This window comes from Hoplias malabaricus, chromosome 9 (assembly GCF_029633855.1).
Source record: "Hoplias malabaricus isolate fHopMal1 chromosome 9, fHopMal1.hap1, whole genome shotgun sequence".
NCBI classification, from domain to species: Eukaryota; Metazoa; Chordata; class Actinopteri; order Characiformes; family Erythrinidae; genus Hoplias; species Hoplias malabaricus.
The window spans coordinates 42849192-42865794 of NC_089808.1; the positions used below are offsets into that span (position 1 = coordinate 42849192).

Sequence of the window (16603 nt, forward strand, 5' to 3'; positions counted from 1 at the left end):
ATACAGCAGGTCCAATGTTCTCTCCTCTCTGGTAGGACAGTCCACATACTGAGTGAAGTTTGGTAATGTCCTGGCCATAGTGACATGGTTAAAGTCACCTGATATGGCAATGAAGGCAGTCGGGTGTTGAGTTTGGAGACGCGCTATGGTGGAGCTATCCATGGCAGCAAACCATTTCCATGATGCTGCTGTTGCTTCACCACCCTCTGTACTCTCCCCTGCTGAGGAACACTTGAGTTCCTACAAAATTCATAAACACAATACAAGGGAAAAAAAAAAAAAATTCTCACTGACATTCATGCTTACCTCCTTAACAACAAAAGAAGCTTACTGTTATATTTTTAAGTTCTCCCTTTCTTTTTTTTTTTTTTTTTAAAGTGACCTGACATCACCGTGCTCCGTTACAAAAGCTCTACAACACACACAATGACTATTAAAGTATAGTATATACTCTGCTTTTAAAGAAAATATATTATGATTCAAACCTGTTAATGTTCAGAAAGACAGAAATGGTGGATCATTCCCATAGCAGTGAAATGAAGTCCATCTTTTAAAAATATGCCAGGATTGTCCCTCAAAATTAAAGCCAAAGCTATCCATAATGTTGTTCACCCACTTTCTGCACTTCATTTTACTAGCATTGGCAGCTCTCCTGTGGTGTCGCTAGGTGATGGTAGACATGATAAACTTCAGCTGAGGGAACTGCTGGTGGAGGTCATGCAGGTCCTGCTTCACTGTAGTGACCAGCTCCACACTCTTCTGACGTCCCCAGGTCATTTCCACCACAGTGGAAGAGCAGGACACATCCTGGACCGCTCTTCCTCGAAGGGCAAAGTCATGCCACTGCATCCCTCCTCGACATAATCAGTAGAGCTAGGCATTGAGGTCAAGGTTGTTGCCCTGGCTCTCTCTTCACCCTGGCAGATATAACTGTCCCCCATGATCCACATTTTTGGACCTGTCAAATGTGTTTTATTATTATTATTATTTATTTATTTAAATTCTGTGAATTTGAAAACACTAAATATATTAATAATAATACACATTAAATAAATTTCAGACTGTTACTGTTTTTCCTGAAATTACAGTCACATGAGAACTCTGTGCCCCTGGGTCACCAATGCAATGTCGGTTGTCTACAAAGATAAGAGAGTCGGGTTTTGGTGGTTGCCAGGAGAACGGCACTTACCTGACTGCACTGTAAGTTTGGTGGAGGCAGACGAGCAAAAACCTTTGGCAAAATAGTGTATAATAAGTATTTCAACAGTATAAATGTACACTCACCTGTACACGCATCAATTGATGGAGTGTTCTCCTGTGCCTCCTGTCATGCAGGTACAGCTGTAATGAGCAGAATTAACACAATAAAAGGAAAATTCCTAGCTGTCTGCGTGAGTAGGTCCTATCCTGAGGTATCCATGGCATCTTACAAGAGGCCCTTTAACACACCTATGGACAATTTTGAAAAACCAGTCCACCTAGAAATGTGCTTATCAGTGTGTACCAGGAAGCCAGAATGTTCCGATCTAAAACAAAATAATTTTGTCATTTGTTCTGTCATTTATTTTCATTGAATTATTAAACCTGGGGAACATCATCTGTGTGTTGTGTCCATCATTTTTACCAGGGCTTCTTTTACAAAAGAAATCTACTAACCTCCATTGATCTAGAGCTGGACGAATCCATTTTAAAATCACCAGCTGCAGTGGTACCTGAGTCTGACTGCAGTTTATATCAGTAACTAGTGATATTTGAGTCTGACTGCAGTTTCAGAGAGATTTGGACGTGTGAAGTATTCAGTTCATTGGCTTCTGTCGTAGTGCTGTTGTAAACAAAATGTTTGACATCAATCCATGTCTTTTCTTTTAAGCATGTACTACCTGGATGCATTGAAAGCTGTCATCTTTAACCGGAACGTTCTTTAAGGCACGATACTTTACAAGGTGTTGCCACACTGCTTCCTTCTATGTGTTCATCCGTGGATCCCAGGGTCGAGCTGTGTGTTTGACATAGAACACAAACAAGAGGAAGATATACTGACTTTTTTTAATAGTCAATGTTTAAAAGTGTTTAAAAAAACACATACTGAGCAGTCAAATGCCCCCAGGTTATTAATCTTAATTAATTGAAATGTTGGGTGTTATAGCACCGCAGTAAATTTGGCTCAGCGTTCGATATTCGCCAGACATTCACCAACGAATATCCTGCTTATTAAAAAAACAATGTACTCGCCAAATGACTATTTCAGTGCAATTACTACAACATTGTGAACTTATTCACACACACTGGCGTTCAATGTTTTTACTGCTGTAAGATGTGAAAATATCACTATGATTTACAGATAAGTTCTTTCTGGCGGAGAAGCGCTTTAGCGACGCAACTTTTCAAAATAAAAGTCTTGGGTATGAGGCCTTTAAATATCAGCGTTTAAATACGTAAACCCTGTAACACACTTTTGAAAGCTGATTGAACATCTGCTTCCTATGTGTTGTATGTGAACCTTGTAACAAATTTGTGAAAACAGATTCTATGTCAGATTTCCTATATTTTCTGTTTCAGAACTAGGAATAATGGGGATTATAATTAAGTCTTAGAACTGCATATTTTATTTAGGTTGGTTGTAGATGCTCTAAAATATATATTTTTGAACAGAAAATGATGCACTATCCTGCTGAACTACAGGAACTGTTACTTAACTATTTACATCAACACACACAGGGACATGTTACACATCAGTGCAGTGTGGACAGTGCAGGTCCTGTCCAGTTTGAGAGAATGTCTCCCATTTTTCTGGTGTCATTGCCAGACATTTGTGGTGGAACCAGAAATTCCACACATTACACTGTATTTGCACTGAGTAAAAAGAAAAAGAGAGAAAAAGAAACATGTAATTGACTGTTATTCAGAGAATGACAAACGTTGATCTATTACAACAAACTGGAATACTGACCCACTGTGTACAACAGGGATAAGACCTCCGTGTGCACACGTGGTATAATTCATCCAGATTATCTGAAATAGTTAATTTTGGAGAAAATTCAATTAATATGACATTTTAACTGATTTCTATATCTTTACCCTGAGTTTTTATTTTAAAATTTATTATAAATTACTGTTCACTCCCAGTGTTTTTGATTATTTATAGGATTCAAGCAAATTATTTTGTACATTTTCATACATCACACTAACCTTGGGTTTTCCAAACTGTAGATTTATTTTTAAATCTAACATTTCAAATAACATTTTTCTCTTGATGAATAGTTTCCATAAAATCCCAACTCTAATGATCCTGTTGTAATACGGCTGCTTCAGTTTGTGATGAACTTTGCAAGTAGAGGTTCCAATAACTTACATTCACTGCTGCACAATGTGTTACATTAGGAATAGGAGGAAAGGCACTTACTTGCAAAGTTCATCATGTTATAAAAATGTTATTTGATATTTGTCATTAGTTACATGTCTACAATTTCCAGGACACTGAACACTAACTCTTGTGTTTTACAGACTGACGTACTGCCTTTGGTGTTTGTGATGAAACAGAGGAGAATGCCAGCTTTGTGCTCGCTGCTTTCACTAATTTGCTGTTATTAAGTACCTCACTGATGTCGCTGTGTGATAAACAGTGGAGATAAACCTCATCTGATATGAAATGTGCACCGCAGAGGAGAGGATTTGTGTGTTTTTATTGGTCCAATCTGTCTGTTAATTAAGTGCTTGTTACGTCTGCGTTTTGCCACAAAGGGCGTCTTCCACAATGGTATTTTATAAAAATTAAGAATTGTTTTCCAATTCGATTCTGGCATCCAACAGCACAACACGACATGTTTTGTCCCTATTTTGTGCATCTTTTCACTCCACTTGTTTATACTGTTTTACTGCCACCACAGTGCGCACGCAGCGGCCAGTGACGTCATCACGACATCCATTCAACATTGGTCTATTGTTATATATAAAAGTTCTGGAGAAATGGGATGACTTGTTATTTTTATATATGCACTGTAGTAGTCTGAATATTGACACATGTTTTAGTTGAGGCCCCGCCCCCCCCAAGTTCTCAGAAAAGTGCCAAGGTGGGCTCAGGAGGAAAAAGTGTGAATACCTCTGCTGTAGCGTGTAACACTGTAAATATGGGACTAATCAGTACTCCTTTAAAAATCACTGATCTGTAAAACACTGCTTAAACATATTTGCTTCAGACATTAACAGACCTTTTTATTCTTAACTTTTTAGTAATTGTTTACAGCATTAGCTTCTTCTTCAACTCCTTTCTTGCTAACGATCATCCGTCAGCTTTTTCATACGTAGCTGCCTGTTATTTTCCAACATTTAGAGGTCTTTTGGAGTCCAAGGCCTTAAAGGGTCAGCGCTGTTTTGGCGGCATATAATGGACCCCCACAAGATATTGATCAGCCACAACATTAAAACCTCCTGCCTGATATTGTGTAGGTCCCCCTTGTGCTGCTAAAACAACTAACAACAGACTCAGTAAGGTCTCTAATGGTGTCCTGTGGAATCTGGCACCAACACATTATCAGCAGATCCTTTAAGTGTGAGGTGAAGATGGGGCTTTCATGGATCAGATGTGGTTTTACAGACTTCACATTGAGACAGTTCCTCAAACTGTCCTTGGACAGTGATTACAGTGTGGAGGGGCACTGTGTCCCATTCATCAGTGTATTACCACATCCCATGTGCCCTTACTGTACAGTTACTGGAAAACATTAGTGAAATAATCTAGACTGTGAATTAAAGGGAAATATATGGACATTGTGAACAAAAGAATGAACAAAACCAAACACATGGTGCATTTCAACATAATATTTTTATTATAAATGTGCTTTTCATTAGGAATAACGAACATTTCAGGCGAAATACAAAAGGTGTTGAATGTCTAAATGAACAGTAATTTGATTGTTTTTTTTAACTAGCCATACACTTAAACATATGAATTAACACATGCCTTCTATCCACACACTTAGTTAAATGAGTAAAATAGATTCTGCGAGAATAGATCAAACGTTTGTAGAATGTTTATAGGAACCAAGTTTTAACACACGTCTCTTAAAGGTTTTCCAAAGGATACCAAACACACACTAGTGAAGTATGATCAGACATTATGAAGATTTAAAGCCTGTGTTGGTGCATAAATGGCCTCCAAATGTATTTAATTTAACAAACATATTTAAACTTCACGTAAAATTAATATGGACATCCAGAGCGTTAGAAAAACACCACTGGATTTTACCGAAAAACAGTGAAAAACACAATAATCTGAAATACAAGCAACAAAACTCAAGCCTCTGTCCTGGGAAGATGCTGAAATTTCATGGATCAAAACCTTTATTTTTTGATCCATCCTTTGGTGCTAATCTGTCACCAGTAACAGGATCTCATCATTCAGGCTGAATTTACACTTAACTTTCTGCCATTATTTTTCAGTCTGGTGTGTGCTTTATTTCTGAATCTGGGTCTAACACTTAGTGGATTCTTTTATCATCACATTTCTTGGGCTGGTATGTCTCTTAGCACCCCTTATAGAGCCTACAAGTATTTCTATGTTAGGTGGATAAAGACATATAAACTAATAATACAGAGTTACTGAGCTGAGTAACTGATGTGAAAAGTCATAAACAGTAACGTTTCACTTCTTTATGCTTTCCATCATTCTGGGTGATGCCGTGTGATCAGGGATAGTGGTACAGCTGTAGTTCTCTGGGATAGCAAGTTTTCCCAAATGGGTAACCGAACCACTGCCCCACCTGGTACCAGGCAATAGCATACCAGTGCATTCCCTCATCCTCCTCCTCTCGCTGAACAGGGAAGAGGTTTTCAAAGAGAGGACTAAAAGAACGCATTGTGTGAAGAAACCTGTAGGGGGCGAAAGGGAGGTGGGCAAAATACTGTAGGCATTGCAGGGCATAGCAGGACACCAGGTGACCATCCACGATCAAGTTCCCCTCCACAGTCAGAGGAGCGTATGCACCTAGGTCCATAGATTCCTGGACATTGGTGATGCGCCGGGACACCAACAAACCAGTCGCTGGGTCATAGCGGTGGATCAGGTGACCAGGCTGGAGGTCTTTGGCGAACACTGGGATCATGGTGTGAACTGAGGCAGCAGTTCCGTTGGACCTGGCGATGAAGGTTACGTGGTCAGCTGACATCGAGAGTGGCTCTGAGAAGTCTTCTGTCGTGAGGAGGACGTAGCGCTCCACTGCAGACGGACGACGGTCCAACCATAGGATTACCTCGCTGAACACCAGCTCTCCATCTGCATTCAGCGCAAGCACCTTGTCTCCCACCCTCAGCTCTGCCATGGACTTTCTGTTCCCCTCACTCGTGAGCACTGTGGCCCGGCCAGGAAAGCACTTTTCTTCCTGGTAGTCAGGGTTACAAGTAGCCTCACCATCACGACGAAACTCTGCCATGCGTCTCCTCACCTCAGCTACTGTCCAACTTTGTAAAAAATCCCAGTGATGTGGATCTTTGGTTGGAGAGAGAGGAGCCTCCACACTGCAGCCCACTTCAGTCCATAGCTTGGTCAAGCAGCTTAATGAATGTGGTCCTCTTTCATAGTCATAGCCACAGTCTTCAGTTTCTATAAATGGGTGAAAAAAAGAGTAAATGACAATGTAAATGTAACTGGATTTATTACAGTTCACTTAAAACCTTTTTTTTATTGAACAAAAGAATAAAATGTCTATATATACGTATAAACACACACACACTGATCAAAAACAATATTATGAAACCATGCTTATTTCACTGACCACACTGAATCACACTGTAGTTCTGCAATTACAGAATGTAGTACACTTGTTGCTTAGCATACATGTTTTGCCCAGATTCCCCCTGTTCTTCAGCGTTCAGGACCCCCACAGAGCAGGTGTGATGTGGTGGTGGATCATTCTCAGCGCTGCAGTGACACTGACGTGGTGGTGGTGTGTTAGTGTGTGTTGTGCTGGTGTAGAGTGGATCAGACACAGCAGTGCTGCTGGAGTGTGTCTGTCTGTGAGGAGTGTGGTGTGTTCTCCCTGTGTCTGCGTGGGTTTCCTCCGGGTGACAGAAGATAAATAATTTTCTGGAATTTGGCTTGGGAAAATTTCTCTAACTGGATCTTAATGAATTTTAATGAATTACTCCTGATCTAAATAAAGGGTTACACAATTTGTGTTTTCGGATCCATACAAGGACACACTAATTAATTCATTTTAAAGTTTGTATCAACTGTTAATGCTAGAATTCAGTTTACCTGCTATTGTGTGTAGGAAAATGATTATTCCTCCATGTTTGATGGCAATGGATGTGACTGAAATCCATCAAAGCTATGAAAAACTGTAATCCGTGTGGATAAATCTCATTCTGCTATGTTTGAAAACACTCGAAAGCTAGTGGGGTGGGAGAGGCTCTGTCCCACAGGAGGTTTCAGAGCTCTGTGTCAGTCCAGAATCAATGACCAATGGATATTAAAGATGAAAGCTTTCTTCTAAAACCCTCCCAAATGTGAAAATTGTTCCAAAAGTCAGAAGCAAAAATACAAAGCAGAAGCAGATTCCAGAAGCAAAAAAAACTCACAGTAAAAACCTCCCAAACAACAATGAAAGAAAAGTCTGGCAAAATGCTAACAAACCTAAGTATCACACAACTGCAACAAAACCAAGTATCTGTAAAAAAAAATAAAAATGCACATAACACAGAGGAAAGCATAGTGATAACAAGAGCTGTGGAGCAGGAGTTAGATTTTATTGTAAGAGGTACTTTTACTTTCAATACTTAAGTACATTTGAAGGTAAATATTTTTATTTTTTTATTTCTACTTTAACTCAAGTACATGGTTTGTGTACTCTATGTACTATAGTCCAGCATTTCTGACTATACCATCCCAACACCAGCCATCATTGTAGTGTTTCTGTGTGTTAGCTTTCACTTGTGTCTCATATAAGAAAAGTAAAAGACTACCTTTATAAGTAGGGGGTGTTTTTGTTGTTGTGTTGGTACCTTATGTAGTTAAGGTAAGATAATAGTTGTGTTGGAACTTTGTTTGGCCACATCCCTTCACTGCCACAGATGAATAGCTGTATCTCACTGTCATCATCAAAGTCTATCATGTGTTACAGTAAAACTATTCACTGATGGTGATACCAAAATGTTAAAATAAATAACATCTTGCTGTCTAATCTAAGGTTTGGTGTCTTGGTCTGGTGGTTAGGATACCGTTGGCCAGTTTTATTTTAATTATTTATTTATTTTTTAATGTACAGCCTTATTTCCCCCCAGGCCTATTGAGGTTGTAACACTATTCTAAAGGGATTTAATCACAGGGAATATCACCAGTGTCTCTCAGTCACTCTTAAGTGAGATGAATAGTTTTTAAAGCTTTTGTAGAAGTTATCACTGCTCACTAAATAATTTAATAATAGATTTGTAAAAACAAGTAAGCCACTACTGAAATTGATGTTACAGAAAACTATAAATCTATAAATCTTACCAACACAGTAGGGTTTTTCTGACCAGCCGTTACTCGTGCACTGAATCGATGAAGACCCTTCAAGTCTGTGTAGTCGATTACAGGAAATTGAACAGTTCTGTCCTTCTAAAGAGCGGTCACAGTTCTGTCCATTAGGGATCGTGAGTGGATCACATATGGCTCTGCACCGGACCCGTTTGGTGCATGTCTGCTCTCTCCTCTGTAGACTGCATCCGGAGAAATTACATTTGTAGGTGTATACAGAAAAAAACATTGTCGTGGGCAGAGAGACATTCCCATCTGTGGAAAAAGCCCCACAAGTTAAGACTCTGGGTCACAATCTGAGGTGAATTTCTCTATGATTTTTTATGAAAAAATTTGGAAACTCTCAAAAAATTGAAAGGTGTCTGCACAACACAGTCATGACATCTCACAAACACTTTATAATGTATATGAATGTTTAAATAAACTCTTATAAAATATATTTTATATATAAGTTATATTAATATGGACTAATGTTATTTTGTTGCAAGACATAAAACTATATAATTTTCAGAGAATCTTGCAATTTCTGCACAGCCAAAATAAAAATGACCTGGCTTTACTCCTTTTGGACAGAGAGTGTTTTGACATTCAGGCAATTTTTGCCTTGACTTTCAATTTTTATTTATTTCTTAAGCCTTTGTATTTTTTGGTATTCATTTATTCTCAATGAGTGTCAGTTAAACACGGTAACCAATGCACAGTTATATGGAGCTATATTAAGGTCAAAAGTTTTGTTCATTTGAAAAAAAAATCTGAAACTGAAATTTCAAATCTTGAAATTCAAAATTAAAATAAGTGTAGGATGATTTTAGACTTTTGATTCAATTATTACATTTTTAAATACATTTTTTTATTTTTCAGCTTCCTATATATTTGGATATTTGAAATCTTGTATTATTCAGTACAGATCTTAATTTTTTTGTTTCATATCTTTTTTTTTTTTTTTTTTTTTTTGGTCACAGATCTTATTTTCACTTTCAGCTACTTTTTTTCACTTTTGTAACCTTTTTTCAGTTTCAGACTTCTGACCCTTTTCTCGGTTGGGAGGTGGGACATCAGCAGAATGGGGCATGGTGTACTGACTGACAGCATAGCAATGAAGGCGGAGGACCTTCCTCAGTGTTGACTATGAGAAATATCACAGAACACTCACGTTATACGCAATATTCAGTGTAAAACATTGACTTTAGTGACAAAGTCCTTTATAGTGAGCTCTTTTAGACAACATTCGGCACCTATCACTGTCAGAGTGTGTAGTTCCACAGCCACACTTGAGTTCCCCAGCACTTTGCTGGCTATAGCGTCCACTCCATCAGAACAAAGCTGCAGTGAGCCGGTAACGAATCCGAATAAGCTCCTTATTCCCCAGTTTCTTAGTCTGAAGTTCCATTCCACCCTAAACTGTGCTTTAAATTAAACTGGTTCTGTTGCTTTGCGTTTTCCTTTATATTCTGTACATTTACACATTTGTTTTATTTACATGCACTTTTCTCAGTGTTGAAAACAGCTGCAGTAACATTTAAAGTGGAATGGGAAATGTAATTAAGGAGCTAGGGGTGAAAGAAGTTCATTTCACCATTGTTATCTGCACGATGGCACCAAAAGCTTGTCCTGATGGAGCAAAGTGCCTCGCAGTAAAGAGCTATAAACTCTGTCAGATTGTATAGTTCTACAGCCACACTTTAAATTCCCAGCACTTTGCTGGTGATGTTGTTCGTTCCATCAGGACAAGCTGCCGGCAAAACAACAGAACCAGTTTTATTTAAAGCACAGTGTAAAGTTTAAAATTTAAGGTGGAACGGAACATCAGACTAAGAACCTGGGGAATAAGGAGCTTATCTGGATTCGTTACCGGCTCACTGCAGCTTTGTCCTGACGGAGCGGACACCATCACCAGCAAAGTGCTGGGGAACTAAAATGTAGCTGTGGATCTACGCACTCTGACAAAGTTTATGGTTATTTTACTGCAAATGGTGTAGAATGTTGTCTAAAAGAGCCCCCTATAAAAGACTTTGTCACTACAGTCAATATTTTACCATGAATATTGTGTATAATGTGAGTGTTCAGTGATAGTTCTCATAGTCAGCAGTGAGGAAGGTCCTCCGCCTTCTTTGCTATGCTGTCAGTTATTAGACCACGCCCCTCTCCACTGATGTCCTGCCTCCCATGCAAGAAAAGGGTCAGAAGTCTTAAACTGATAAACAAGGATCTGAAACTGGAAAAAAAAGGTTCTGAAAGTGAAGATATCATCTGTGAGCAAAAAAAATAAGATCTGAATCTGAAAACATCAAATATGTCTTCAAATATCAAAATATATAGGACTTATATAGGAAAATGAAAATAAATTATTTATTAAAAAAATAAAATAATTGAATCAAAATTCTATTAAAACTGAAAAAAAATATATTTTTATCCTACACTTATTTTATTTTTGAATATATTGTTGTATTTTTCAAAGTTCAATATCAAGATTTGAACTTTCAGTTTCGGGTTTTTTTCTAATGAACAAAACTTTTGACCCTAATATAGCTCCATATAGTTATACTTGTGCCACCTTATGTAGCATAAGTATACCAAGTATGTGAGAAAAAATAAAACCTCTAATGCAATGCATAACAGTGCTAGCATTAACCCCAAGAGAGAAAAAACTTAGGATGAGTAACATTTTCCTCAACAATATACAGACTGCTGTATACAGAGAAAGTGCACTGTACAGACACTTAATAAAGAAGCACTTTCTGTACAAATGTATTTTTATTTCAGCTGTCCAGAAATTAAGAGTTTCTCTGAAAATAATAGTTTTTAGAAGTTAAAAAAAGAGAGGTCTTTTATTTAGGAAAAGGTTTCACAATGAAATTACAAAGTAGTCCATATTAATATAATGCAAATATATAGTTTATTAATGTTAATGAAATAGTTAAATTATAAATAAAATGACGTGTTTCTGAGTATCAATTTTGTCAGAAATAATTTGTTCTTAAAATACTCACCCTGGTTTGGAAATATTATCCCACAGAAAGACCTTGCTGCAGTGATGTCTTCAATGCAGACATTCTCCCAGCCATTCCCTTGGCTGGCCACCGCTTTTCCCTCATACTTTGATCCATGAGTTTCCAGTTTTAGCTCAGAGCACTCCACCAGTCCTCCACTTATTCCCACAAAGTCTAACCCTCTATTTTCACAGCAAAACCTAGCAAGAAACTCAGCATTTGAAGTGATGTACCTAGTCCATGTACCTGACATCCATTGCTCAAGTTTCCCATACAGTTTATAATCCTGGCTGTAGGTTTCAGTGAGGTGAGCATTTGGTTCACAGCTAGAGGATTCCCAGTCACCATCTCTGCAGGTAATCCTGTCCTTAGGAGAGGGATGGTACATATCACTGCACTCCAGTTCCAAGGTATTTCCTTCTGTAAAAGGACCTGAATGTCTTGACAGTGCTGGAAATGTCCCATGTGGATCCTGGGGAGGGTCAGGGCAGTGGACCTGGTAACAGGATGGTAGATGATCCTCGGACCACTGTCCTGTTCTCAGATCACAGTCAAGTTCAGATGGTCCAGAAAGCTTATATCCACTTGGACAGAAAAAGGTAACACTATGTTGATATCTAGATGGAAGTCTTATTGTATGTACATATATATGTATACCATATGGTTTAATCATGACAACACCACTCGGATTTGGACAGCATTTTGGAATTGGAGGTTGGAAGTTTCCAAAAAGACACTTACTGGAAATTTTGTACAAGAAGCACTCATTTTGAACAGAAAACTCATGAGGGAAAACACTACCCTCATAAGTGCATGACTTGGGGGCACAGGGGCTGGAAGAAATCTCCTCTAAGCAGAGGATCTCCAGATTAGAAATCTGCTGGAAACCTTTTTCACATTCAAGCACTGCAACTGGACCATTATCTGTCATTTCCTCATCAAGAAGTCTTGTCCCCTCAGGAACAGAAAATGTGGGACACAAATTAGGAGTCTCCTTGTGGATAGTTACTTCTTGGCTTTTCATTCCTTCAATGTCTGAAAGCACAGAGAATGTGTATACTGTTTTAGGTTTGAGACCTGTAACCTCTGCACTGGTGAGATTGGTTGTAATCTGTGTTACAGTGATATCTCCATCTTTCACGTCTACCACATAAGTATACTTTCTGCTGTTTGGGTCAGTGTTTGACGATGGTGCAGTCCATGTGATGAATGCATTACTGTGGGAGATATGGGTCACGTTAACAGATGTTGGGGCTGTTGGAATTGTTCTTTGTGTTGTCTCAGCAATCACAAGAAGAGGGAACTCACATTGTGTCACGTATAACTGAAAGGTGTATAGAACCCCTGAGAGGAGGCCCGAAATATGAATAGATGTTTGATGTTCCCAGTGGACACTGTCAGTAAAGAACAAGTCATCAGACACTTCCAAATAGAATTTGAGCTCAGTGTCCTCAGTGTATTCCTTGTAGTTTAACCAACTGGATGTTGTGATTTCTATTTCTACAGATGTTTCACTAGCTTCTCTCACGCTGAGGATGGGGTTGGTTGAGTTTAATTTAGATAAAGTAGGTCTGATCTCTGGTGCTGATGTGAAGACGAAGCCACTGACCAGAGTGTCATTAGCAAAGACAAAATCCACATGTTGGTAGGAAGAGTCATTTTTGTTCCAGTTCTCCAGAAATATTACGAGGTTGTTTTGTTGGATAAGACTCAGAAGGCTATCGTTGTAAGAGAAAGAGATGACCAGGTTGCCCTCCAGCAAGAAGTAGCAGGCATCGCTGAAGCTAAAGTTTCGAATGAGAATGTAGTCCTGAGCCTCATCAGAAGCAAAGTTGTTGATGTGTTTTACACCACTGCAGTCATCCAGAATGTACAGGTCATTCCCGGGTCCTCCGAACAGAAGATCTGAACCTTGTCCTGGTATCAGGGTGTCATTTCCAAACTTCCCTTCTAGCTCATTGTCTTCGTCATCTCCTATGAGTACATCATTATAGTTCGTTCCACTTACTGATTCCACATCTGTGTAGGTGTCACCCTCAGCATCTGCCCACTCGCCTCTACCAGAGATCAGATCTACTTTGACTCCTGTGGATGTCCTCACATCTCCGCTGAAAAACAAAGTGTCATATCCTGGGCCTCCATCTACCTTGTCTGACCCCCGGCCACCGTAAATCAAGTCATTTCCTGCCCCGCCTTTAAGTTCATCATCCCCCTCTCCACCCAATAGGACATCTTCCCCACCGTTTCCAATGATGATGTCATCTCCTGCACCTCCTTCAATTCTGTCATTGCCCTCATTACCTTCGAGGTGGTCATTTTTATTCCCCCCTTTAATGACAGAGCTGCTCTTACTCCCAGTTATGTAGTTGCTGAATTGAGAGGCTCCATAAATGTGGGTAACTTGGAGGAACTCTTCCCCCATAGCACAACTGATGTTACAGCTCTTAGTGGAAGTTGAAGTGTCAATGGAAATTACTGACTTGTATGGATCAAACAGCGGATTTACTTTAAACAAATATCCATCTGAGGATTTTATCACAAGATGTTGGTGTTCTGGACCCTGCAGGTATCTGAGTAGTCGGACACGGACAGAATCATTTCTGGATGTGGACAACAGCGTGATGTTAGGCTTGTTCAGTTGAACAGTGATATCTTTGTAGAGAACATCAAGAAAGAGGTAATCTGTCTTCATGTCTATAGCTCCATTATCAATTTCGTTCTCATAGCCATATCCATGTCCCAAGACATAAGTATCTGACCCATTCCCTCCCATCAAATACTGATATTTCATGGCATTGCCAATGCCCGGGTCAATGTAGTTATCCAGTGAGTTTCCAATCACACTGTATGAACAACTGCTGGATTTTGCTTGGAATCGTTCTACTTTTCCGAATGGATCTTCACTCAAATCAAATGTTTTTTTATTTTCAGTGCAGTTTTCTTGACTAAGGTTAATCTCAATTGGAGTGATCACCTCAGGCTCAGAAGAATTTGAGGGCAACATGGAAATGACCCCATCAATAGTTTGCAGGAGCAGGTGCTGAAACTCTTTACCTTTGAGCCAGTTCTGTATGTGGACCTCAACATTGGTGTCATCGACTTTCAAAACAACATTAGGCCACTGATACGTTACAGTGATCTTCAAAAACGGATGCTCCAGGAACAAGACGTCACTGACATGGTCTTCAGCAAAGTTAGAAATATATGCTTTTTTACATCCAGATTTAATTACGTACTTGTCACTGCCACCTGCTCCCTCCAAGTGATCTGTTCCTCCACTGCAGCTAAGAAAATTCCCAAGAGCATTGCCCATCAAGACATCATTGTGGGCGGAGTCAAAGACGGTTATGACATAAGGCAGATGTTGATAGGTGTCTGACAGATTGACAGTGCTACCATAGGTGTCTCGGCTTAGATCAACCATGAGCGCTGTCATTGCTAGTTTGCTTTCATTGCCAGAGATATGGAACATGACATGGTCAGAGGACAGAAAGGCCACGTGTTGATAAAGTGTGCTTGTGGTCCAGTGCTTAAGCTGAACACACGTTGAACTGATGCTCTCCTCATCAACCACCAGGAGGTCTTCACCCTGCAGATCGGCCTGAATTCTAATGAAAGGCACTTGAAACACTATCAGGTCCATTTTCTCATCTGTGGCATAGTTGTTGATTGTGTCACAACCTTCCCCCTGGAAGATTTCATATGTATCAGCTCCTTCTCCTCCTTCCAGCAAGTCTGCCCCATGGTGCCCATTGAGGACATTGTTATTCTTGTTTCCTGTAATGGTGTCAGAGAAGTTACTGCCCAATACTGTGATAACACTTTCAAATTCGCCCTCTAGCCTAAGGATTACTGAGCTGCCAGATTTTGTTTTGTCCAGTAATTCAGGCACACACACAACATGGAACTTGTTATTAATAAGGCCTTTGTCCACAACTTTAAATGTGACTCCATCTGCTGACATAAAGCTCATGTGTTTGCAATTATCTGTGTCACTATGAGCAAACCAATCCCTAATTTTAATTTTGTATTTCTGCGGTCCATAAAGAAGGAGTAGATCTGTGTCGTCCCGCAAACAATCAATATTACCGAAAGGGGCTTTAATCAACATAGAATCCTTCAGCATGTCAAATGAAAAATTATCAATCTCTGCATGTGTTCCAGTTTTAGGAAAAATATAAAAGTCTTTTCCTTCACCTCCAGACAAGACAGAGTTCTGTGGCCCAAGAAAGAAACTGTCATCTTCCCCATGACCGTAAATGCTGTAGTGATAATTTCTAATGCTAAATTCTACATCTGGATTCTTTGAAGGTTGCTGTATGGCCCAAAACCTATTGTCATTGCCGTAGTATCTGCTGAACAAAGAAGAGTTGAGTTTGTTTTTTCCACTGATTACTTTAGCAGGTTTCACAGGGATGATCCACCATAGATGGGCTGCCTTTTGACTGTAAAGGAATTCAGAAGATTCACCAACTCCCAGAACAATGTTCTGAATACTGGGGTCATAGAACGTTTTCTCTATGGTCTTTATCTGTCCATTTCCATCATCCACTCCCCCTACCTGGATTGTCACATGTCCATTGTCTAGGATCTGAACAGTCACAAATCCTCCACGCTGGGAGAGAATCCCTCCCATTAGATCCAGAGTGCTTGTGTTTCCATTATCTGCAGTTATTTTGTAATAGGACTCAGGTGTTGAAAGGTTGTGCTGTACTTCTTCATCAAGTTGGTTCAGTTCTGTCAGGATCCCCAATGTAAAAAATTCCACAGCACCTTTTTCTAGTCCAACTGTGACTGCAGCTGTCTTATAAGAATCACCAGCCCCCTGGGGCAGCTTATCTAACTCGCTCACAACATCACAGTAGAAGTCACCAATGGACATTCTGACTATGCTCAATCTAGTGATTATGGACTGAAGGGCAGCTACTGCTTGAGGGAAAACGACTGCTGAAGCAACCTCTGCAACCATTAGAGCAGTTGTGGACACATCCAAAACCAGATTTGTTACCTCAAGGCCAAAGTACTTATTTTGATTTGGATCAGATCTGTTGAGCCTTTGAATGGCTTTGGTATCCTCCTCTATAAAATAGCCTTGAAAGTC

General features: G+C 39.5%; 1 protein-coding gene across 1 annotated transcript; it reads right to left on the minus strand.

Moving 5' to 3' along the window:
• Positions 1 to 4810: 4810 nt before the first annotated feature.
• On the minus strand, positions 4811 to 15157 carry LOC136707071 (uncharacterized). The gene is made up of 3 exons (XM_066680945.1): positions 11503 to 15157; positions 8489 to 8767; positions 4811 to 6598 (listed from the first exon to the last, which is right to left on the minus strand). The coding sequence occupies exons 1-3, from the start codon at positions 15143 to 15145 to the stop codon at positions 5685 to 5687; spliced, it is 4836 nt and encodes a 1611-aa protein (XP_066537042.1). The 5' UTR covers positions 15146 to 15157; the 3' UTR covers positions 4811 to 5684.
• Between the last annotated feature and the right edge of the window lie 1446 nt (positions 15158 to 16603).